Here is a 25,732-nt window from a genome sequence, read left to right as displayed (position 1 = left end):
AAGGTGACTTCTATGCCCTGGGACATATCCCCAACATCATAGGTGCTATTGATGGGACACATGTGGCCTTGCCCCCCCCCCCCCCCACAGGAGTGAACAGGTGTACAGAAACCGGAAGAGTTACCATTGTATGAATGTGCAGATGGTGTGTTACATTCTGAGGAATAGCAGCATCCCTTATGTGATGGGGCAACTCCAGAGGCACCGTGTGTGGCTATTAGGTGAGGACATGGACCCTATACAGTGTGACTAGGTGTCTGGGTCTGGGGTTGTCCCCAAGGGTTAGTGTGTGTCTAACAGTTGTCCCTCGACATTTGCAGGTGACTCTGGCTACCCCAACCTGTCATGGCTACTGACCCCAGTGAGAAATCCCAGGACAAGGGCAGAGGAACGCTACAATGAGGCCCATGGCGAACTAGGAGGGTTATAGAGAGGACCTTCAGCCTCCTGATGGCCAGGTTCAGGTGTCGCCATATGACAGGTGGTTCCCTATTCTACTCACCAAAGAAGGTGTGCCAGATCATCGTGGCCTGCTGTATGCTTCACAACTTGGCTTTGCAACGACAAGTGCCTTTTCTGCAGGAGGATGGTCCAGATGGGGGTCTTGTGGCAGCTGTGGAGCCTGTGGACAGTGAAGAGGAGGAAGCAGAAGAAGAGGATATCGACAACAGAAACACGGTGATTCATCAATACTTCCAGTGAGACACAGGTAAGAAGATATCACCGCCTGCTACATCTGATACACTTTTTCTACCTCTCATCTCTCTGTCACTTTCACCCAGTGTATGGACCCTGAGTTGTCACTTTCCCTTTCAATTTCACAGATGTGGGTCCCTCTGTGTGACATCTGCTTTGTTTCCTCTTGGACTAGAGCTGTGTGATATAGGTATGTTGACAATACAATGGATATTGCATTGTGCCTCTGTTATTGCACATACACATTTCCGAAAGCACAGACTGACTCCAGATAGTTTTGTGATTTAAGGGAGTTTATATAAGTGCTAAATAGTGGAGGGGGTTGTAAAATGGTCAGGGGTGATAGTGGAGGAATGTCCATGGCAGATTCCAGTCTATTAGTCTCACAGGTGCATTGTCCAAAGGGGCATAGGAAGTGGAGCTGGGGCAGTTGATGGATGGACAGGGTGGTCTCATTTCTTGGTGGGGGTCTTGGCATTGTTCTCTTTCTTTGTCCTGGATCTCAGGGACCGCTTGCGGGGTGGTCTCCATCTGCAGGGGGTGGGGTGCTAGTGTCGTGGTCCTGTGGCGGTGCCTCCTGTCCACTAACGCAGATGGAGGTGGTGGGCAGTTCATTCTCCAGGCTAGTGTCAGGGGCCCCTTGTTGTGCCACAGTGTCCCTCCTGGTGTTGACGAGTTCCTTCAGCACCCCTACAATGGTGCCCAGGGTACTATTGATGGATTTGAGTTCCTCCCTGAACCCCAAATACTGTTCCTCCTGCAGCCTCTGGTTCTCCTGAAACTTGGCCAGTACCGTTGCCATCTTCTCCTGGGAATGGTGGTAGGCTCCCATGATGTTGGAGAGGGCCTCGTGGAGAGTGGGTTCCCTGGGCCTGTCCTCCCCCTGTCGCACAGCAGCCCTCCCAGTTCCCCTGTGTTCCTGGGCCTCTGTCCCCTGAACCATGTGCCCACTGCCCCAAGGTCCCTGCTGTTGTTGGGGTGGTGGGTTAGCCTGGGTTTCCTGTAGTGGTGGACACACTGCTGCTGACGTGTCCTGGGGATAGAGGTATGGGCCTGCTGGGTGGGTGCTGTGCTGGTGTTTCCAGGGGGGGGGGGCTCTGTTGTGGCTTGTGCCAGTGTGAGGGGAACCGACTGTCCTGAGGTCCCAGATGGGCCGGGCTGGTCATCTAGATCCAGTTGGACAGAGCTGCTGTCATCAGTGTGGGCCTCTTCTGTGGATGGAGTGGACATGTCTGGAACCTCCTGTCCGGTGACTTTGGGTAGGGGTCCTGCAGGGGTGTAAAGGCATAATTATTGCATCTGTGTGTGCCATGGTGTGCAATGGGTGGGTGACCCTATACCCCAATGCTTGCATTCTTGTGTAGGACCTTGTGTGCTAATTGTTTAGGGGTGTGTGTGGGTATGTGCATTGGCCATGCATTGTTGATGGGTGTCCATTCTTTGGTGTTGCATGCAGGGCTTGGTGTTGGATGGGTGGTTTGTGATAGTGGGACATATGTGAGGAGTTGGAGTGATGGGGGTGAGGGCGAGGGTGAGGGTATATGATAGCATGCAGGTAGGGTGGGGGATGAAGTAGTTAAAGATTAGACTTACCAGAGTCCATTCCTCCAGCTACTCCTGTGCGGCCCTCAGGATGCAGTATAGCCAAGACCTGCTCCTCCCATGTTGTTAGTTGTGGGGAGGAGGTGGGGGTCCACCGCCAGTCCTCTGAACCGCAATGTGGTATCTTGCGACCATGGAAAGTACCTTCCCCCGTAGGTCGTTCCACCTCTTCCTGATGTCATCCCTAGTTCTTGGGTGCTGCCCCACTGCGTTGACCCTGTCCACGATTCTGCGCCATAGCTCCATCTTCCTAGCTATTGTGGTGTGCTGCACCTGTGATCCGAATAGCTGTGGCTCTACCCGGATGATTTCCTCCACCATGACCCTGAGCTCCTCCTCAAAAAACCTGGGGTGTCTTTGCGGTACCATGGGGTGGTGTGGGTGATGTGTGAGGTGGTGTGTGTTGTGATGTGTGGGGTGATGTTTAGGGGTGTGTGGTGTTTTGTGCATGATGGTGTTGTGTGCCTCTGTATGGTGGGGTTGTCTTTGCTGTGCTGTCTCTCCGGCCTTCGTCACAATTTCTGGTCGTAAGGGTTTGTGGGTGATGTGGGTGTGTGTTTTATATTGGATTGTGTGTGTGGTGTTGTATGTGTTTTTGGAATTGTCCAATGTGGTAGTGTTTTGTAAGTGTGTGTGTATTTTGAGCGCTGCAGTGTGTACCGCCAATGGAATACCACGGTTGAAAGACCGCAGCGTGGATTCGTAGGTCGTGATAGTGTGGGCGTATTCCTGTTGGCGTGACGGTGTCGGTTTTGTTATCGCCAGTTTATCACTGACCTTTGGTGTGGGGGACTTGTGTGGGTGTCTGGATTTTGGCGGATTCCGAGCTGTGGGTCGTAATAGCTGTGGGGGAATTCCACGGCTGCTGCGGTGTGTTGGCGGTCTTCTGCACGGCGGTAAGTGGCATTTACCGCCAATGTTGTAATGACCCCCATAGTGTCTTGTTTTTATGGCTGTCTAGGTGGAATGCACAAGGCAAGCTGTCAACCAGCACAGACAAAACTTGGAATGGAGACAGGGCTGTAAGGCGCAGATGGAAGTAAATGCAGAGAAATGCCCACTTTCTAAAAGAGTAATATTAAATCCAACTACTAGACATGACTTGGCTACTCATTCCAGATCAGAATCTACCACTTAAAAGTATGTAAGGGTAGTTCTAGTGCAAATCTATGAGAAGAGCACACCTGATCGTAGTGGAAAACAAAGTTGTGAGTTTTTCACCACAAGGCCATGTAAAACACATAGGTACATGACCTGCCTTTTACTTACATAGCACCCTGCCCTATGGGTTACCTAGGGCCTACCTTAAGGGTGACTTATCTGTAGAAAAAGGGGAGTTTAAGGCTTTGAAAGTAGTTTTAAATGCCAAGTCGAAGTGGCAGTGAAACTGCACACACGGGGCTTGCAATGTCAGCCTTAGACATTGTTAAGGGGCTACTTAGGTGGGTGGCACAATCAGTGCAGTTCGGCCCCCTGGTAGCATTTAATTTACAGGACCTGGGCACATGTAGTGCACTTTACTAGAGACGTATAGGTAGATGAAATATGCCAATGGGTTAGGAATCCAATATTACCATGTTTAGGGGAGAGAGCACATGCACTTTAGCACTGGTTAGCAGTGGTAAAGTGCGCAGAGTACTAAACCAAGCAAAAAGAGGGTCAGAAAAATGGAGGGAGGCAGGTAAAAAGTTGAGGGATGACCACCGTAAGGCTATCAGGTCTAACAATGTCCCTTTATTTTTGTATTTTTTTGCAGTTTTATGTAGCACAGCCTTGACCCAAAGGTATTGGAGTGTTTTACATGAGCATCAGTTACATTACACAAGGACACATTCCTTTTGGGCTTTAGGTGTGGGGAGATTTAGTGATTTGCCCAGAATCATAGGATGATGAGCTGACGCTGAAACTCGAAGCTGGTTCCGCCAGTTGCAAAGTCTACAGCTCTGGCCATAACGCCACATTCTCTCCCCTAAGTATAACAGATAGTCAAGTGATCAAATGGATAAAAAAGCATCAGGATAGCAAATAGTTTAAATGTGCTTTTTTTTTTTTTTGAGAACACAGAAAATATGTCCTTATTTTAGTTATTTAGTGCACTAACCATAATTTCTATGGGAATAAGACCCTCTCATTTTTATGATTTCTAGAGGAAATGTTTTAGATATTACAGTTTTGCCACACTTTTGTAATAAATATAGAATGCTAGCAATCTAGTTGTTCAGTAGAATACTGTAGGGGGCAGATGTCAGATGCACGGACATGGATAATTGAGGGCAGGGAGGAGGATGTAGAGGCAACACAGTGACCATGCTGGGCACGCGGGAGCGGCAGTGGTAGCACAATGGACCATGGAGGGCAGGGTAGGGCAAAGGGGGGAAGGGACAACAAACCATCCCATAGCAATATAACAGCCCATTGAAGGCAGAAGAAAGAGGTAGAGGCAATAAAACCATACATGCCAAAAGGCCTCTTCTTCAATGTAAGTCACTGTGAAAAATCAATTCCCCAGGTTTTTTTTCCAAATCTCCCTCTTACCAAGTTCAAAATGTTGGCAAGTATGGCACATTGGATCACGGAGAGCAGGAGGAATGGGGTAGGGACATGGACATGGATAACAGAGGGCATGAGGGAGATGGGCAGGGCCTCCAAACTGACCTTACTGAGCAGGCGCCACTGGTTGCAGTAGCACATTACACCACACAGGGCAAGCGGGATGGCAGTGCAGCACAACGGACCATGGAAAGCAATAGATAGGGGACGGGGCTATGCACATTGACAAAAGAAAGCAGAGGAGAAAGAGGCAAGGGCAGCAAGATGACCATACCGAACAGACAGGAGGGACAGCTGCAGCATAACGGACTATGAAGTGCAGAAGAGAGGGGGAAGGGGAATGACAATAGATCAGTCAAGGCAGGAGAGAGGGGATAGGGGCCTGCATATGGAAAACTGAGGGCAAGGGGAGAGTTGGAACAGCAGGCTGACCATAGAGGGCAGGCGGGATGGGTAATGGAAGCACAACACTCCAAGGAGGGCAACAGTGAGACTATAATGGCATACATACAAACAATGGAAGGAAGGTAGGAGAGGATCAGAGGCAGCAATCTGACCACACAAAGCAGGTGGGATGGGCTGTAGCAGCACAGAAGACCATGCATGGCAAGTGGGAAGGTTAGTGGCAGCAAAGTGGCTATGGTGGGCAAGAGTGAGAGGGCAGGGACATGCACACAGGACCATGGAGGTCAGAAAGGATGGGAGGGGATGGAAAAACATCAAGAGAGGGCAGGTGATGGGCCTTCACAACAGACCCGGGAGGACATCAAAATGGACCATGGAGGACAGGAGGGAGAGAATGGAACTTGGACAGGCAGGATGGAGGTGGTAGGGACAAGGGGCAGTCATCTGACTAGGCTAGGCAGGTGGGAGCTCAACAGAACACTCAGGGTGTGTAGAAGGGGCAGTGGAAGGTCCCTGAAACATGGTGGGCAAAAAGAAGGGAAAAGGGGCAAGCATACACACATTAGATGGCAGGGGAAAGGAAGGTAGGGGCAACAAGCTAAGCACAGAGGCTAAGCAGGAGGGAAATAATGAGGCATAGAATTGGGAAACGGAGGGCAGGAGCAGTAGGCAGGTACATCAAGCTAAATGGAGGGCAGTGATAGCACATTGGACCACGCAGGGCAGAAAGGAGGGGGCTAGTGCATGGACTTGGACAAAAAAGGTTAGGGAGTAGATGGATGGGGCAGCAAGCTAACTGTTCATGGTAGTCGAGAAGGGCAGTAGCAGAACAACGGCCATACAGGGTGTATTGAGTGAGCAGGGGCATGGAATTGGACAATGGATGGTGGGGGGAGGAGCAGCAAGCTTGGGTGGGGCAGCACAATGCCAGGCCAGGCCCTATGTCTAACTCCAACCCCCCCCCAACATGAGTCGCCATGGGCATTTTACTTACCATTAAAAAAATAAAAGTAACAAATTCACTGAAAAACAAAGGTTACAGAGATGTCGTAGTTAGGAAATAGAATTAAAATAAACCTTAGAAATTCACTAAGAAAACAAAGGTTACAGGGACATTATAGTTAGGTTCAGATTTTACATGCACAAAACCATATACATTCAGCTGTTATAGTTATTTCAAGTAACTATAACACTTGCACTAGGGTAACTATAATTCGTATCCTCGTCATGCACTGCTAATCACCCCAGATATTACATCACTCATGACAACTTCTATGACATCATTGATAATATCACTGTAACATTTGAAGTAAAATTGTTGATGAGAAAACTGTGCATGGGGAGGGCCCAAGTTATTGTTACCTTAGGGCAAGAATTATAGTTGCTTGAAATAACTATAACAGCTGAATTTATATGGTTTTATGCATGTATAATCTGAACCCAACCATAACGTCCCAGTAACCTTTGTTTTTTTAGTGAATGAATCATATATGTGTATACATATACAAACACCTACACACACACACACATTCACATATCTATATATATATATATATATATATATATATATATATATATATATATATATATAGACATCAAAAGTTAAAAAATATGCAATGATTCAGCAGTCTAGAGTGGCAAAAAAAATATTTAAAACGCACATTTCAATGGATTGAATGAGCGACAGAGGACTGGATCGCAAGGGGCGGGTTGAAGTGTGCTAATTAAAAGTTAAGGTACGTGAGAGGAGGGGAAAAGCAGCACACAAGGAAGGAAGAAACACAGGGGGCAGATTTAAAGCACAAGAGCGCAATAAGAAACATGAGGTGGGAGAGAAGTACAGGTGATATAGAGCTACATGAAACATGGGGGGAGAAGCACATGAAGGAAGGGGCTGAAAAACACATGCACTCTCATGGAGTACTTATACAAAAAGAAAACAATGTTCCATAAAAGTAAGCAGTGGAAGGATATAGGCCAGCCAGTCTGAGAGATGGTAAAAAGTTCATGCTCCAGGGGAAGAACAAACTAAAGTGTCAGGGAGCGAAGGCAGAGCCAAGTGATTTTAGAGGTAACACTTAGCAAGTCATGGCAAGGTAAATATCAGGCAACTCAAAGTATAACTGTGGAGATAGAACTACAAAGGATAGGAGGCAGGCAAGAACAAATTAAGAACAAGTAAGAGATGTACTGATATATATATATATATATATATATATATATATATATATATACACATATACATATGTGTATGTATATATACATACATACAAGAAGTCTTTTAGTAGCATACAGAACACACTCTGGTCTGACATCAGCAGATTGCTTTGACATTCATACAGGGAAGTCATAGCTGGGCCTGCTGTTATAGCAACTGTTGCACTCTGTGCAAGATAGACCCAAAAGGACAACAACTCCGACACAGGTAAGACGCCAAAGAACCTAGGCTCAACAACAGAAGCCTTTCCCCTACCTGATTGGGATGGAAGCCAAGTCAGAAGTCACACAGTAAATGTAAATGAAATGCAACAGACAGTCGCCTGAATTTAGAATGAAACAGAAAATCAGAATGGAAAGAATACCCAGAATACAGGACAGACAAGAGTGCAAAGAGGCAGGAGAAAGCCAAGACAAGGAATTTATGAACAGGACTTCAGAAATCAAAGACAGGAATACAGGGATCAAGAGCAGGCTGTACCCAAAAGGCCGTTGGACAAGTAATGCCCTGTTGGTACATTGAATCTGGAACTAGGATTCAGAACAAAGAATTCAAGAATGTACCCAATACGCACTGGAACAAATAATGCTCTCTTGGTACAGGGAAACTGGAACTATGATTCAGAACAAGGAACTTAAGGAGGTACCAAACAGGCACTGGAATAAGTGATGCCTTGCTGGTACATGGAAACAAACACAGAAATTCAGAACAAGGTCACTAACTCAGAACAAGGAAACAAAAGGAACCACTGCCAACTCCGACAATCAGTGGTCAGAAGCCCAGTAGGGGAAAACACAGAAGTCAGGCTCTCAAGCTAGAAGGGACTGGTAGACAGAAAGGTGAGAATGTGAAGCAAGGAAAACACATAAAGTACAATATTGCACAGAGCAGCCACAGGAAAATTGGACATTGCAAACAGCACTAGCAGGCATTAGGGCTCATCTCAAGTTTCAAGAATTCAGCAGTGCAGGCACCTAGAGAAGAAAGCAGGAGCCCCCACTAACAACTGATGCAAGATTCTGAGGGCCATATTTATACTTTTTGACGCAAAGCTGCGCCGTCGCAGTTTTGCGTAATTTTTTTTACCGCCGGCTAACGCCATTTCGATGCGCCATGAGGACGTCAAATTTATACTTTGACGCACGGCGGCGCAACCAACAGGTGGGAGTCATTATTTCGTGACGCACACGGCGGCGTCAAGTCGTAAAGGAAACCAACGTTAACGCGACGCAAATGACTGTGGGTCGATTTACGACAGCGCAACCCGGGAAGCGCCGTAAATTTTGACGCAATAGCGTCAAATTCACCCGCGAACACTGCCCTTTCAGCAGAGGAGAGCCAAAATGGATCCCAGATGCCACAACAGACCCCAGGAAGATGACAGCAGACCAGGAACCAGCCAGGATAATCCATACAGGAACCAGGACATTTTTAGAAAAAAAAGAAAGTGTCGCTTCAGTGCAGAGGAGCAGGAAATCCTGGTTAAAGAGGTGACGGAACACCAGCACCAACTGTTCATCACCTCTAAGTTGCCAATCAGCAGGAGAGAGGCCATATGGCAACAAATTGTAGACAAGATCAGCAGTGTGGCTGAAGAACGCAGAACAGTCACCGAGTGTAAGAAACGCTGGCATGACTGCAAACATACGACAAAGGAAAAAATGGCCAGGAACAGGAAGGCAGCACTGCAGACTGGAGGGGGGAGTCCAGCACAACAGGAGGCCCTGGACCACATGGAGGAGATGGTCGCAGCCGTCATCCCTGAGGAGATCGTCACAGGGATTCAAGGACAGGACAGCGCAGACTACCAGGACACAACGCACATGCAGGGTAAGTCACATGGGGAATTATAATGCAATAATGATAACTGCAACCGGGGTGGGGAATACCAACTACACAATGCATGTAAGTCAGCATATATATGAAGTGGCATGGGTAAAGGGGCACGGCAGGAGGGAATGCCCAGCACAGACAGAAGCTGGGGCACGTCAAAACACAGCACCAACACCAGTCCCATGGGGCCATCCTGTCATGACAACAATGGAGCTAAGGGAAAGCAGCGACAGGTGGGAAGGCCACTACGTCAAACGTACATCCAGGCACTCAACAGTCAAAATGTATCCTACATCAACTAGGTCCCTATCAGTAATCCAGTAGCCAAAACAACAACTGCAATGTAACTGCAACAACAGTTGACACTAACACCTCTGATCTCTGTACAGCTATAGTAGCAAATGGCAGGAACCTCCCCATGGAACATACCTACCTAAATTAGGGGGTGAGGATGACTTCTGCAACTATTTCTAGAAATAAGACAAAGGCACCAGTACACTCAAATGCCAATGCCCATAGTTGACACATACATCAGCCAAAGTAAACAGCAATAGGAGCCACACAGCACTAAGGACACACACATGCTGCATACGTCAGGGTGCCTCACGTGCCTGGCTAACAAGGCAACATCACTAATGTCATACTGCTCAGACAACAACATTGAGGAGGGGACACATGCAACTGGTCACTGAAACACACCTGCACAGTCTGAGAACCAAATAGGACATTGATACGATAAACAGGGCAATCCAATTAAACACACATTACCCAACATCAGCTGGAAACATCAACAATGTTTACATCCATATCACATCCTAACATTGCCATGCATAGGATATGTCACATAACAATTACATTTAGGTCAATGTGAATAAAAAGATTTTGGGGCAGGTCCTGAGAGGCAAGTGTGCTGCCAGGGCAATCACAACACCCACAGCCAGTGAAAGTGTAGTGTGGCAAGTTTTACGTATCCTTTGCGCATTAGCTTCAGGCTTTAGGCCTTTGTGCACTTTGCCCTGAATGTATTTTATTCTTTTGCTGACAGCTTAGAGCCTCTGTGCACTTTGCACTAAATGCTTTTTATTAGGCTTCGTACTGTTATTTTTCAAATAGCCAGTTCTACGGTCTTGTTTTATATTCATTTCACACTGTTTTGCCTACTTCAGCACTGGAGTTCTCCATAACATATTCACTCTGTACTTCAGTCAAGGATACAGTCTGGTACACTGCTGATAGACGTGGTAGGAGTTTAGATGTCGCATTCCTGCGTAGGGACATTTTGTGATCACGATGACATGTTAGTTATAAAATCACTTCCTTGTCCCAATACACACAAGTGGGAGTTTCCGAACAGAGAACCACAACTAGACGCTGCCTGCCTTGTTGCAGATGCTGAACCAGATCACAGGCCTTTGCTCAGGTATGAGGGCTGATGTCTCCCCAGTGATTCGGAAAGGCAAGCTAGAAGCTGAACATGCTGTGCTCTAAATAGAACAAGCAGAGGGAGAGTAGAAACTGTTAGGCACTATGATAGCTTTGTTCTTAAGTTTTACTCTCCTGGTGACTATTTCAATTCTACTATGTTGTATTGTTCTGGTTATTGCGGCTCATGCCTTATTATCTAAAATACAGTTGTTTAATGAAATCATCATATACAACTCATACTGTCTTTGTCATTTGTATATGAGATCATACTGGAAATGAGAGAGTTGGTTTGGATCTGAGTGACCACCACTTCCCTGAGAAGTTCCAAAAATGTCATGCACTCGGCTGCCTAATCATTTCTTCCCTGTGGGAGACATGAGGCACTGCTAGTTAGCCAGAGCCATAAAAAAGATTTAGGGTGACAGAGTTCTTCACAAGTGGGTCAGACTCAGGCCCCCACACCGTTATCGATCCTGCTGCCTAGAAATCCAGTAGTCTCATTTAGGATAATGAGAGCCCACGCAACAAAATGTCTCTCCATAAGAATAGATATACACGGAGGGACGAGTAGGACAAAAAGATGGCAATTCCCTAATTGGTACAAAGCAACACCTAGAGGCGATTAGGCAGACAAGTCTGATAACTATATATCATACATGTGACACACAGGTGGGGCATAGGCCTATAACAATGCTCATATGAAGGACAGCAGATACCAATACCAAACCAGAGCACAAAGAAAACTCAGCAAAAGGCTTGCATGTTACGGCAAAATTGTCACAACACAGACACACTAATTGTACCCTGTTTCATTGCAGAGGAACATGGATCTCCTGCTGATATGCCTGTCCCTGATTTCCCTGATGACATGGATGACGAGCCCATAAACATTTCCCAGGAGACCATCCAAAAGGTCCTTGAAACCCTCCAGACCCCACCTTCAGTCACAAGGAGGAGCAGAGAACAAGCAGCCATCACAGAAGACCCACCCACCACCCCAATTGTAAGACCTGCTAGCTCCAACACAGCTGAGGACTCTGACGACACTGGCACCAGCTTTGAAAGAACTGTAGTTGGTGTACAGCGGGAGCTGGCCAAGGAGGTGCGGGTGGGGATGCAAAACATGGCAGCCAGCCTTGAGGGGGTGCGTTCGTGCATGACATCATTTGCAGATCAGGCAGCTGCAATGCAAGCCCTAACATCTCTCTTGCAGGAACTTGCTAAAACACAGAAGGAAATCAGCACAGCTGTCATCCAGTTGACACAACACCTACAACTGCAATCCAGTCAACGTGTGCACGAATGCAACATTGAACCCCTCAGGGCCAACCTGGCTGCCTACCATCGTGATGTGGCTGCTATTCTCAAAAACCAGCAGGCCCTCCTTGCAGCAGTACTGCTCTTAAGAACTTCACAGGGAGCAGCCCCCGGGATGTCTGACTCCACGTCTTCTAACACTGAGGTGTGTGTTGCCCCTTCACAACCAACAACAACAAGGACAAACCAGGCAACACACACATAAGAAGAAGAAGACATGGAACAGATCACATTCTCACGGAAGAGTACCCGGAAGCACTAGTCCCTGCACCATGGCCTACTTTGACCAAGGTCCTACGTTTTGTCAAATGCCAGCCTCACTACAACTACACTCAATGACTGTTCTGCTAACCACTGTATGACTTGTCACCATTGCCAGTGAATGTCTCTCTCCTACTATTTGCCAAATCCTGTCCCTCTGCACTGTCTGTGACATCACCCCAGCATGTCAGGAGCATCATCCACACCCCTTCTGTAGGATCACCATGTAAGAATGCACCAGAACGGACTCAGCAAACATGGACAATGGACATTTTGCACCACAGCACCTATCAATAAATAGCACTTGCACACCTAATATGTCTCTGTGTTATTTGACACGTCAACTGTGCAGTAGATAACTCAAAAGTGCCTGTGTGGCAACCATGTAGCTTGTCAATACAACTGTCCTGACATCATGTAGTCTGATACATCTGTGCAGTGGCCAGGATTGCATCATAGCCTTACCATCCTGAGGAGATTAACTGATGAAGGGACAAACCACACACAATCATGCTGTGTTGGACAGAATAATGCTCCATCTATAGCACTTCAAGTCAACTAATGGTGGCTGATAAATGTAGGCACCATGCAATACTAAAACATGCAATTATGCAGCAAAATCTAATCAAAGAAAAAAAGAAAACACTGCATCAATCACCCTTTCTGAGTATACTTCCATGAAGGAAAGTCATGCTGAATAATTAAACACATGTTCTAGGTCAGCAATGAAGGCAACAAGACAAGAGTGTTAACAACACCTCATCTACAAAGATCTCCCTGAACATCACACTGCAGTCCGACCTATTAAATTACCCACAATAACAAGTCTGGAAGCACACTTTGTGATGTAGAATACCTACTCATCAACACAAATCCTTGGTGATCGATGTAAACTACCAATGGTGGGTCTCCCAAATGGTGGATACTTACCAAGTTAGCACACGGGTAGCTGGCATGTTAAACCTCCATTTTCTGTGGTGGGTAGCATAGGACACTAATGTCATAGAAAAACATTCACCTACACTGATGTCAAGGCCATGATAAAGTAGCACTTAACGCATCATGCAAAGGGTTAACTATATGTTTATTCCTATTTATTAACACAAGAGGCAACTAAGGGAAAAGTCACACCTACACTAATCTAACCTGACTACTACTAACCCACAACTGTCCCTAACTAACCTAAGCTAAACTTACTCTACACATATAACGAAACGAGCTAAACATCAACCCCCCACCCACCATTATGAGACAGGACACATGCAGGACAACACATACTAACCTACACACATACTATACTATCCTAAACAATCATATATTTTTTGGGTGATTTTTTATATATATATATATATATATATATATATATATATATATATTTTTTTTTTAAACAAACATTGACCCCCACCCACCCACCCAAAAAAGAAAAATAGAAAGAATAAGGACCCCCCACCCTCCTCCCTAACACTAACTAAGCTAACAACCTACACTAACCTAACACTAATCCCCAAAACCCAACTATCAGTACAAAATAGGAAAGAGGAGAGAGGGGAGGGGTAAAAGTTAAACATGGCAAAAGTCCTAGAGGTTGGCCCTCCGTAGGGTCCGCCTGATGGACCGAACCCTTTTCTTAATATATGCCACATCCTGGCTTAGCTTGTCCACCTTAGAAAAAACTTTGTCCACTTTACGGCTTAATGCCAGGAATGCGGCTGGGTCTACAGGAGGGGCTGCTGCAGTCTGTGTGCTGGCCGAGGTGGACGGTGTGGCAGTAGTTGTATGCCTACTGGACTGTCCTGGGTGTTTAAAATGGCTGGGTCCAGGTCTTGCTGACGAGGCAGGGTCAACTGTCCCCGCCGTTGCTGGGGCCACTTGGGGAGACCTGGTGGATGTGGTGGTGGTGGCTGTTGTGGGCAATGTAGGGCCACCCTGTGGTGAGGCCCACCATGCCCGGAGGCCCGATCTGCTTGGTATTTGCGGGCCATCCTCCTGTACCCCGACTGCACCTGCAGGATGTGCCGTTATCGCATGGCACGCCTTTCAAACTGGTGTCTCTCTGCGGCACTCATGTTTGCAGCTGTGAAGAGAAATGGCAACTATTTACCATAGGAAATGCATTGGGTGGAATTGCACAATGGGTCATTTGCACATTACTTGTACTGTATTTGTTACAGCAATTGTCGCAACATAGTTCATTGAAAGTCTCAGAGGAAGTACATGTGAAGCCTGCATACAAAAGGCCATCTCACACCTAGCATATCCATGTCTCTACATGATGGGTGACATCAGCCTAAACTTCTCATCCAAATAATGGCTAATGCAGCTGACATTATGGCTGAACCTCTTCCACATACTGACTTCACTACATATGTTACTCTATGTGATAACTATCACAACCCTCACTCAATGCCATTTGTAAATTGTTGTTTGCAAATATTGAACCCATATGCCCTAACCGAATGTGTACACTAGGTTCTAAACTAAGTTGCAAAAGGTCACAAGTATGTGTAACATACTGGTTGCTACAGTCCTAGGTACCCTATTCCCAATCACATGGCAGTCTTTGAGGGTGGGGTGGGAAGAACAACCAACAATCCCAGATTCAATGCACACCCAGGAGTGTATAGAAAGCTCAACAAGTATTTGCCTCCACACACAACACCAATGAAGGGCTAGCAACACTTTGGAGTCAGCCAAACATTGTCCTATCCAAGGTCCACACATGTCTAAATTCACTGACTCAGGCCAACATCACATACTACCAGTGAGGCATATTTTACCACACACACAGAGGAGCAAGAACACCCATGATCATGAGTCGAATGAACACCTAGGCCATTGCACTCTAGTCCCACACACTTCTAGTTCAACTTGTGGAAGTACATGGCCCCGGAAGATCCAACCTACAGTGTACTCAGTCCATCCTCAACTCGGAAGCTGCATATTTAATACAAGCCTTTTGCAGAAGCTATCTGGGAGAATGTCAGTCTGATATGCAGACTCAGTCCAAGCCAAGTCCCAGAGCAACTCTTAGATTAACCAGTGTATTCCACATGACTCATCCCACTCCCCATAGCGGGCCGACTGGAATGACCTACAGCCCCTAAATCTGAGAGATGGCTAAGCATTGGTCTACAGAAACTGAAGTGATAATTGAAATCCCACTAATGCAACAATACCAATGAACGGGCAGCGCATCAAACCTTGAATTCTGTTGAACACACAGTAGTCCATCATGATTCACTAGCAAACAATAAAAATAGCACTCAGGCCACACTCACTGTAGGTGTCGGGGTCCTCAAAATGAGCCACCTCTCCCACGGTGTACGGTGCATGTCCACCTGTAAAGCATGGAAGGAAGAATATACTCAGACTCCATGCACTGACAAACAATTGCAGTTACAATGACACTGTGTGAATATGACATGCGTAATGATACACTTTCACACATGCTCATACTGCATGGAAGAAAATTCTTAATCACCATTTACATTAGATGAGTCTCCTGCTACAGTTACACACCCTACTACACACATGCAGTGGCCAGGACAGTCATGTGGTGTCAAAGATACACCTCCATTAGTATGCCCCAACAATATCGGGTTGCATTTATCTCTTCATGTGCATCCCAGAGAGACATCGAAAAGCTTTTTACTTGAGGACTGCATGACCCCTCAAACTCAAACAGGCTAGGTGGTCATTTTCAACACACACCAACCAGACACACAAGTGACATATGTGTGGACAACATAGCTAACTCCATGTGACGTGAAGGCACCACTCATTTATAGCATCATCATGGTTTTAGAAATTTCTGTCTAGCTATGGCGTCTACATATGTAGGTATGATGTTTCAACATCCCTTTTTTCACTGGCAATTATGACCTGTAGAGTTCAAATAGAGGCATTAACGTGTCGCTTGTCTGACACAAAGGCAACACTACATTACATACAGCTACAGGCATCCGGTATGTGTTGAAAACATGAGCCATCTGACTGCTAGCATTGGTCTTCCTACACATTGTGCAACAAATACACATTAGGTTTCCCTAGCATTACACACAGTCAGCTACTAATCTAGCACAATCATCACATGTCCCCACACAGCTATCAATTATTCACATGTAAATGATTTGTACTCACCAACATGGCCACCAATCCTGATTCCCAGGTGGTCCAGCAGATCCTGCTCCCTGGATATCAGATCAGCCCAGCAGTGCTTGAGTTGATGGTCATTCCTCATGCTACCGTAGACCCGGACCAAGTGATGGCGCACCTTCCCCCACCGGACTTTGCTTGCCTCCGTGTGATACCCCTGTATCACACGGCCCCCAGCCTCCAGCATGAGTGGGAGGAAATGGCAAACAAGCCAAATGAATCCCCCCAATTCCTCCTCACCCATCCTGGAAAGCCGTGGCCTACCTGACATCTTAACTATTAGCAAGGTGAAAAAATTAGAACAAAAAGTAAAAGGGGGAAAGGTAGAGTAGTGAAGGAAAAAGAAAACTTAAGAAAAATAGCCCAACTAACCCCAAATTTAAACTACCCAGAACAGACTCCCACAGACAAAAAAAAGAAACACTGGATTTGACAAAAGTATACAAAACTGACTAAGACAATATTAGACAACAAGACTATGATCTCAAAAGCACAATAGACAAGGTACACAGGACACAAAAGCAATAAAACACAGGACAACACTTTTCACACAGCCACACAGTCTAGAATACTCTGAGACTGCAAAGTGAAAGTGAAAGTAAACTCACAGTACAGATTCTGTAAACAGGATATCCTATTACATCACTTCCTGCATAAAATGGCCGCTGTTTTTATTTTTCCGTTATGCGTCATATTTTCACGCATACAGATTGTGCGTCATATTTTTTGACGCATAACAGTGCACATAATGCAGAGTCAAAACTATTTTCTTCATTGTTCCCTTACATTTGTGTGAGGCTGAGTTTACAGTTCTAGAGTAGAAATGTAAATTGCTGGCAAATATGAGAACCAAATATGAATATGATATTTGACTCTGCATTCTGTGCACTCCTGTACGTCAAAAAATTATGACGCCCATGCTGTATGCGTGGAAATATGACGCATCATAGAAAATATGGTAGACGTGTAATGCAGCTTATTAATCTATTATTTTTAATAGGAACATTTTTGACTCTGCATTCTGTGCACTCCTGTATGTCAAAAACTTATGACGCCCATGCTGTTTGCGTGGAAATATGACGCATCATAGAAAATATGGTGGACATGTAATGCAGCTTATTCATCTATTATTTTTAATAGGAACATTTTTTACTCTGCATTCTGTGCACTCCTGTACGTCAAAAAATTATGACGCCCATGCTGTATGCGTGGAAATATGACGCATCATAGAAAATATGGTGGACATGTAATGCAGCTTATTATTCTATTATTTTTAATAGGAACATTTTTGACTCTGCATTCTGAGCACTCCTGTACGTCAAAAAAATATGACGCCCATGCTGTATGCGTGGAAATATGACGCATTTTGACAAAAATGTCTTAATTTTTACAAGTTGTGAAAGGAATTTTGTCACGACCAAACGGTGCTATGTGATACACATTTGTGGTTAGCTATGACACATGTCCCTTATTGGATGTATAGAAGGCATTCACACTGTAATATCAATGATTGCTCAAAATGGTTATTAACCATATTTGTACACATATTTTAGGTAATTGCTGATGGCTATTTTGAAATGATGAATGGGATACCAGGATGTATTCCTTCTCAAAAATATGTCCACATTTATCACGGTAATGCATTTATCTATAGTCCAAACAGGTAGTGCAATTGTCACTTACACTTTTTATGGGGCAAACCATGTCCTAATAATGATTTTGTGTATCTTAAATGTGTTTTACTTTTGACATGTAGGCCACACATGCGCCTTATGCATGTGTTTACTTCACATGTACATAATTATTGTATATTTGGGGGGCGGTAGAGGTGTACTTAGGCCCCCAGCACCCTAGGGTTTGCCCTTCCAGATTTGCTAATTTATCCATGGCTTTCATTTATTCTGTTATGATAAACCTGCAGCAGCAGGCTCATGGAAGGCCATAGGGTATGAATCACTGTTAGCCATTCAATAATCCCATTTGCCTATTTGACGTTTGCCCTATTGATTATTTGGAGCAATCTGACATACCATTTTGCACTGAAAATGTTTTCAAACTCTCGGCGTTCCTTATGTGCTGATGACAAATAGGTTGTTGATGTATGTGGCCCTTTGTGCATTACCTGGTTTAGTGGCATGTTACATTCTTCCTGCTAGGTTCGAACTGGGACACTACTGTGATCGGCTGCTTGAAAATATTTGGTTGATTGGATGACATATGTTTATATGTGTGGGCGAATGTAGATCCACTATCAACTGTCTGGGTGTATGTTGTCACTGTAACTTCAAGGTCTCCTCATGAGTTAGTGGCAGCTATTCTTGTTCCAATTGGTCACTGTTTGTAGCAAAAATTGAGAGAAGCCATTGAGGACATGGTCACGTACACATGGATGGTCCCACCCTGTCACTGAACACGTGTAATGAGACTTTCAAATGAGCTACATTTTTGTGCTGAGTGAGAGAATGTCTCAGGTGTCTGGATCAGGCATGTGTCATTGCCACATTTGTACTCCTGTTGGCCTCTGTGGATGGTAATGTATCATGAAACCTCATAGCCTCTGTGCAGACATTTGTGGTGTATATTTTTTGTGTGATGAGTGTGATGTCATTATTGCTCAATGAGACGACATTCTTCTTCAGCAATTTCAAACTAAAGGTGGGCAGAAATGAATAGGCCAAACCAATAATGTGGTGTTTGTTATCTGTGTTTATTTACAATTGTGCAATAAGTGTTGATATAAGAAATTAAGAAAATAAATTATTTACAAGCTGTTGGCGCCTACGCACTCCAGCAGCCGTGTTTGGTTGTTCCCCCTCCTGTTGCAGGCCAGCATCCTCCTCTTCGTCGTCTTCAGGCATGTCTGGGTCTGGTTCAAGGAGGGGAATGTTCCTTTTTACACAAATATTGTGCAATATGGCACAAGTGAGTATGATCCTACAGACCATCTCTGGGGAATATAGTAGGCTACCGCCAGTGATGTCAAGGCAGCGGAACCTTGACTTTAGGATCCCAAAGGTCCGCTCAACAATGCTGCATGTCCTCTTATGGGCGTCGTTGTATGCCCGCTCGGCAGCAGTAGTCGGGTTCCCAAATGGTGTCATTAGCCAAGGCTGGATGCCATACCCCTGATCAGCTGAAAGAGAAACACAGAATGGGATCATGTAGATGTAGGAGACACTCTTGTACAGACCTTTGATGGCAGTAGTTGTCTTGTGTTGTCTGTGACTCTTTTGTGTACTAATGTGACTACCTATACTTGTAGGAGAAAACTTTTGCATTGAGTTTTTTTCCTTGGCTGAGCAAGTGTTTGTTAGCTAACTGTTTGTTAGCAGTATGTATTTGGATTTTCAGTACAGTGTGCCCTCCCTAGCATTGTGACCTGTGATACAGGTGTCCGTGTGTCTTCACTGGGGGTGAGATGATAGTTCCATGCAGAGTTAAAACATGAAAGTGTAGTTAATACGTTCATATGAAAGTACCCTGGACATCCCATACCTTAAGACTTATGCAATGTATTAATGTACAGGTTATTGTAACACTTACAAATTGCAAGGTGACATTTAGGCAACCACACTCATTAATGCCTTCACATTAAGCTGTAGAGTAAATTCCAATGTGTGACAGGTTCAATGGTGACTTCAGAAACATGGCTAGTGATGTCAGGACCTCAGTGTTTTCCTGGCTAGGTGTTGCTATTGTGGTGTATGTGTTGTGTGTCCTAGAGGGTTGCTGTGCAGTGTGTATATAAGTTGGATTTTTGTACTTACCAACAAGTAGTCCATTGCCATACCGTCCATCCTGGAAGTGTTGGTTGATGGTAGAGTGACGGAAGATGAATGCGTCATGTACACTCCCAGGATATTTTGCCACAATGTTGCTGATCAATCCTTGGTGATCGACTATGGCCTGCACATTGATTGAATGTGTGTGCTTCCTGTTGCGGTAGAGGTGTTCTGTTGCAGCAGGTGGCACAAGGCGTATGTGTGTGCAGTCGATTGCACCAAGGACGTGTGGGAAGCCACTGATGGCGTAGAACCCCTGTTTTGTTTCCTGCTGCTTCTGCAGTGTGTTAGGGAAGCAGATGTGGAGGGGTGTCAGGCGAATGATGGCATCCAGTACTTTTGGCAGGAATGCGGAGAATGATGGTTGTGATATTCCACCAACCAGGGCACCAGTTGTCTGAAACGAGCCACTTGCCAGCAGGTGAAGTACGGCAAGCAGCTTTGTTTCTGTTGGTATGGTGTGGGGTGTCACCAAAGTGGGGGCCAACTGCTGTTCAATATTTCTCAGCAGCTGCTGAATGGCCTGCCAGTTCAACCGGTACCTCTGTATGATGTTGTGTTCCCTGAGGCCATGCAGGGTTGTTCTTGGGCGGAATATCCTCTCCTGCCTTCTGCGCTGCCTTTGGGGTCCCTGCTGTTGTTGTTGTAGCTGCTGTTGTTGCTGCAGGGCTCTGCGTCGACGTGCACGCTGAATAAAAATCACCTCCAGGTCTCCCTGTTGCTGCTCTGCTGCTCTGTTGTTTGTTCTGTGTGTTCTGATTAAATACAGGTGTGTTTGCCCCATTTTAACGCCTGCCCTGACCCAGGCGTTAAATTTTGACGCAAATCGGGCTTTGCGTAATTTTTTTGCTCCGCCTTCCGGCCGAGAGTCATTTTTGCCCGGAAGCATAAATACGGCGCACGGCTGTGTGCGTCGTTTTTTGGACGGGAACGCCTACCCTGCATATCATTAACGCAGGGCGGGTTGCCGCATCCAGAAAATGGCACACATTGCGGGTTTTTCCCTTGCGCGGGCTCGGGAGTCAGGGTTTAAATATGGGGCAAGGTTTGCGCTGATTGTGCATCAAAAGTTTTGACGCACATTCGGCGCAAATGGAGTATAAATATGCCCCTGAATGTGAAGAGCAGACCTAAATCCCTCCCCACAGCTCACAGCCACACAGGGTAATTGGAATTCATAACAGGTATCAGCTAGCTGCAGCACAGTGCAGGTAAGAGCAGATAAATTCCCTCCTCCAGTTTTCTGCCTGAAGGAGTGCACAGATGCTCCAGGAAGCAGCCAGTGGGCAGACCAAAAATCCGGAGTGGAGCCATGATCAGATCTTGTTTCAGAATACAACAGGGATTCATGCAAGGAAGCACATGGGCATTCTGGAAGCAGTATGACTGAGTTCCAAGTATAATAAGATTCACCAAAAGCTACTCTGCCGTTCTCAGCCTTGCGTAAGGCATACATGTATCATAATGCATTAAGAGATGGCAAGTAAAGTCTTGAAAGGAATCTGGAGTGTATCTGATTTCCAAAAGGATCTATAAAGTCTTTGAATGCATACTGAAGTGCAGCACAGGTTCTAAGCTACTGTTGACAATGGAAGCAGGTTCACAGAAGATCTTTCCTTAGCTCTACCCAATTGCAGGATCAAAGGATCCTGACACAAAATGGACACGCTAGGACATGGAAATCCATAGATCAAGAAGCAAGCAAATGAGGGAGATAATGAAGCTAACAAATGGTAAAATAGAGTCGGCTGCAAGCCCATGCAAGTTCTTGGTAAGCCCACAGTAGGTCTTTTACAATGAGACAACCTGCACTGCCTCGTACTGCCTAAATATGCACTCATCCTTATATAAAAGCAACTTTTTAACAGATTAAAACATTGACCTCTCTCCCTTGAGCAAGCTATGATACAATTTTTAGAAAACTGGCCCAATAGAAATGGTCAAGGCTTGCTCAGTAAAGGTCACTCAATGGGGACATAGGTTATCTGTGGTCAGCATTCAGGCAATGCATACAGGGATTTCCTTGGCCTTTTTGTTAATTGTGAATTTCAATTCAAGAATTTTAAAAGAAATACTCACAAAACGGAAAAAAAAGAAATGTAGAGATGTTGCAAGCTATTCTTATACCATAAAGTCTGCGAAGCTGAATTTAAACTGGGGATGTTAAGTCCATCTGGCTGCGGTTATGGAAAAGATTTCATCATTTAGAACAGCTATCTAGAAATTGTCTTCCAGGGGCCAACCATATTTCTGCTGTTCAAGGCAATTCATGTATAAGCAAGCCTTAAGTTATTGCACTCTATATGCACACAAAGTTTGAGGTTGGAGTCTAGACATCTATTACCAGGATTCACTCATCTGCCAAATCTTAAATACACCAGACAACCATAAATTATTGCATTGTCGACACTCCATTCCAAATGCAGGTAGTATTCAATTTGTGTTGGTGGTTGCCGGTGGTGGGCACAAATGTAGTTTGCATCATAAGACTTTGGTGGTCATTACAACCCTGGTGGTCGGTGTTAAAGCCGCGGTAAATCCGCCAACAGGCCGGCGGTAAAATAAATGGAATCACGACCGTGGTGGAAACTGCCAAAATAGACAGTCACTTTAACACTCCAACCACCACGGCGGTACAAACAAACACCATGGCGGTAACGGCCAAAAGACAGGCTGAAGACAATGTACCGCCCACAGTATTACAACGGTCCAATCCGCCATCTTTTCCGGGGTGGATTCACCGCGAACATAAACACAGCGGAAACAGGACTTGGAAGGGAAAACGCTCACCTCTACACACCCCACGAGGAACCAGGACGCCATGGAACCAGAACTCCAGATACTCCCTGCCTTTGTCTTCCTGCTCCTCTACTAGGAGCACGAACGCCGGTGGCGAAGACCACGGTGAGTACTGCACCTACGACACAGGGGAGGGGAATGGATTAAAGAGTGACACACACACGCAACACGCAACACCCCCACCCCACCCTCACCCACGACAACACACACACTCATACACCATGATACATTACAGTTACACCCCCAACCCCCCCGGAAGAATGCAAAGAGAAAAGGAAATTATTTGAACGTTTGTAATCTATTAAAATCCAGTACTCAAAAATATATAGATACACTCTAAAAAAAGATATACACCAAGAATACAAGCCCAAGGTATTCCACCATTAAAGTCCGTGGACCACTGGGCCCAAAATGCATGGGTGAGGCCCACACAAGATACTCGATCAAAACGGAGAGAACACTGCTGGGCATCATATCGAAATACAACAGGCACCTCAGGGGGGAAAAGTGGGGGGCACCTCAGCCCGATGAGTGCACAACGCCAGATCCACGAGGGGCTTCCTGCCCATTGATGTATCCTGGGGAGTGCAAAGCCACAGTCTCACAAGTCTCATTAGTGGGTGGTTTGCCCGCTGCTTTATACTGGGGAGTGCAAAGCCACAGTCTCCCAAGTCTCTCCAGTGAGTGGTTTGCCCACTGTTTTATCCTGGGGAGTGCAAAGCCATAGTTTCTCAAGTCTCTCCAGTGGGTGGTTTGTCCACTGCTTTATCCTGGGGAGTGCAAAGCCACAGTCTCTCAAGTGGATAACAGTCTCCATTGGTTCTGGAGGGTGCTTGGTGCCCAGAGTGCTTCATCCTGCCAAGGACTGAGGTAGTGGATGTGATACTCCACTGGTTCTGGAGAGGGCTTGGTGCCCAGAGTGCTTCATCCTACTCGTGGCGGGCCCCAGTAGTGTCAGAGATTTTGGCATTCATTGGCCTGCGGTGCTGGTGGCAGCGGTGTCCTGTGAAGTGGTGCTTGTGGCCGCGGTGTCCTGTGAAGTGGTGCTTGTGGCGGCAGTGTCCTGTGAAGTGGTGTTTGTGGCGGCGGTGTCGTTGGCAGTGGTGCTGGTGGCGGCAGTATCCTTGGCAGCGGTGCTTGTGGCGGTCTTGTCCGCCGTGCAGGTTTTCGGCGACTTGCCTGTCTTTCTGTGCCCCTTCCCCACCTTGGATGGTGGTGCAGCTGTCTTCCCACTCTCAACCTGTACTCCTGGAAGAGGTTTGGTGGTAGATGTTTTGTCTTTCTCCCGCCGGGCACTGGCCAACCTTTTATGCTTTTGAGGTGGGGGACTGTCCGTGGTCTGGCTCCCTGGCACACTGGCTGCCCTGCTGCTTGGTGCACTCCAGAAGCCGGTTACTACTGGCACGACTGATCCCGCTGATGTTGTGGCTTAGGTGCTGGGTTGGGACCTGGAAATGTGGGCCCTAGGGGACTGAAGGTGTGGGAGAGGTGAGGGGAAGAGGTCAAGGTTGGACAGGAAAAGTTTTTTGGACACACTGGGACGGGTAGATGGAGGGGGTTTGAGAGTGGAGGAAGAGGTAGTGGTTGTAGAAGGTGTACGTTTGCTGACTTTCGGTGAAGGTGCATGGGCTGGAGGCTGTCATGAGGTGGATGGCTGTTGGGTGGGTGTGTGGCTGTGTTTGTGTACCTTTGGAGGTGGGCTCACACACACTGGGAGAAGTCACAGGGGATGTGTGGTTGGTAGTGGGGGTGGTGAGTGCACATGAGCGGTGTGTGGTGATGGGTGTGCTGGTGATGGACGTAGTGGCTGAAGATGTAGTGCATGCAGGTGTGAGTGGAGATGAGACAGCGAGGGAAGAGGGAGACGTGGAGGAGGGGGACACAGTGGAGACAGTAAATGTTGGTATGTGTGCATGGGTATGATGCTTGTGTGAGTGCCTGTGGGATGTGTGGTGCTTATGTTTGTCAGACCTTCCCTTGTGTGTTGAGGTGTGTGCATGCTGGTCTGATGGTGTGCTTGGGATAGGCTGAGGTACAGTGGTTTGGGTCTGGGTAGAGGAAGTTGGAGGGGGGAGGATGGACACAGGGACAATGGCTGCCATCAGTGCTGAGGCCAGAGTCTGAAAAGCTCTCTGTTGGGCTGCCTGACCAGAATGAATGCCCTCCAGGTATGCATTGGTCTGTTGCAACTGCCTCTCTACACCCTGGATGGCATTCAAAATGGTAGACTGCCCAACAGTGAGGGACCTGAGGAGGTCAATGGCCTCCTCACTGAGGGCAGCAGGGCTGACTGGGGCGGGGGCTGAGGTGCCTGGGGCGAAGGAGATGCCCACCCTCCTGGGTGAGCGGCTACGGGGCACATGCTGAGGGGCTGCTGGGAGGGCGGTGCTGGTACGGTGGGTGGCGGCTGTACCTGTAGATGCGGTGGGCACAGAGGGGCCCGCCACCGCAAGGAAGCTCCCATCAGAGGAGAAGTCAGTGGAGCTGGTCTCAGCTCCTGTCCCCGTCTTGGAGCTCCCCTCGCCCTCCGTGCCACTGGTGGCTTCAGAGTCCATTGTGTCGCCCTCCAGGGCCATGTGGGATGCAGCTCCCTCCTGCTCCGGTGCCACTGCTCCTCTGCCTGATGATGCTAATGCACACAAGAACAGGGAGACCATAAAAAGGGGGGAAGACAGAAGAAAGACATGTT

General features: G+C 46.5%; 1 protein-coding gene across 1 annotated transcript in view; it reads left to right on the top strand.

Annotated features, from left to right (window-relative positions):
- LOC138283371 (uncharacterized) overlaps nucleotides 1-12,610 on the top strand; it is a 113,459-nt gene extending 100,849 nt beyond the window's left edge. Inside the window, exon 2 of the mRNA XM_069221356.1 lies at nucleotides 11,548-12,610. Within this exon, the coding sequence (XP_069077457.1) occupies nucleotides 11,548-12,251 (704 nt within the window). The 3' untranslated portion in view covers nucleotides 12,252-12,610. The remainder of the gene's footprint in view (nucleotides 1-11,547) is intronic.
- The last annotated feature ends 13,122 nt before the right edge of the window (nucleotides 12,611-25,732 follow it).

The sequence above is a fragment of the Pleurodeles waltl genome, chromosome 3_1 (genome assembly GCF_031143425.1).
Source record: "Pleurodeles waltl isolate 20211129_DDA chromosome 3_1, aPleWal1.hap1.20221129, whole genome shotgun sequence".
In the NCBI taxonomy this organism is placed as follows: Eukaryota; Metazoa; Chordata; class Amphibia; order Caudata; family Salamandridae; genus Pleurodeles; species Pleurodeles waltl.
This window is presented reverse-complemented; position numbering and strand designations above follow the sequence as displayed.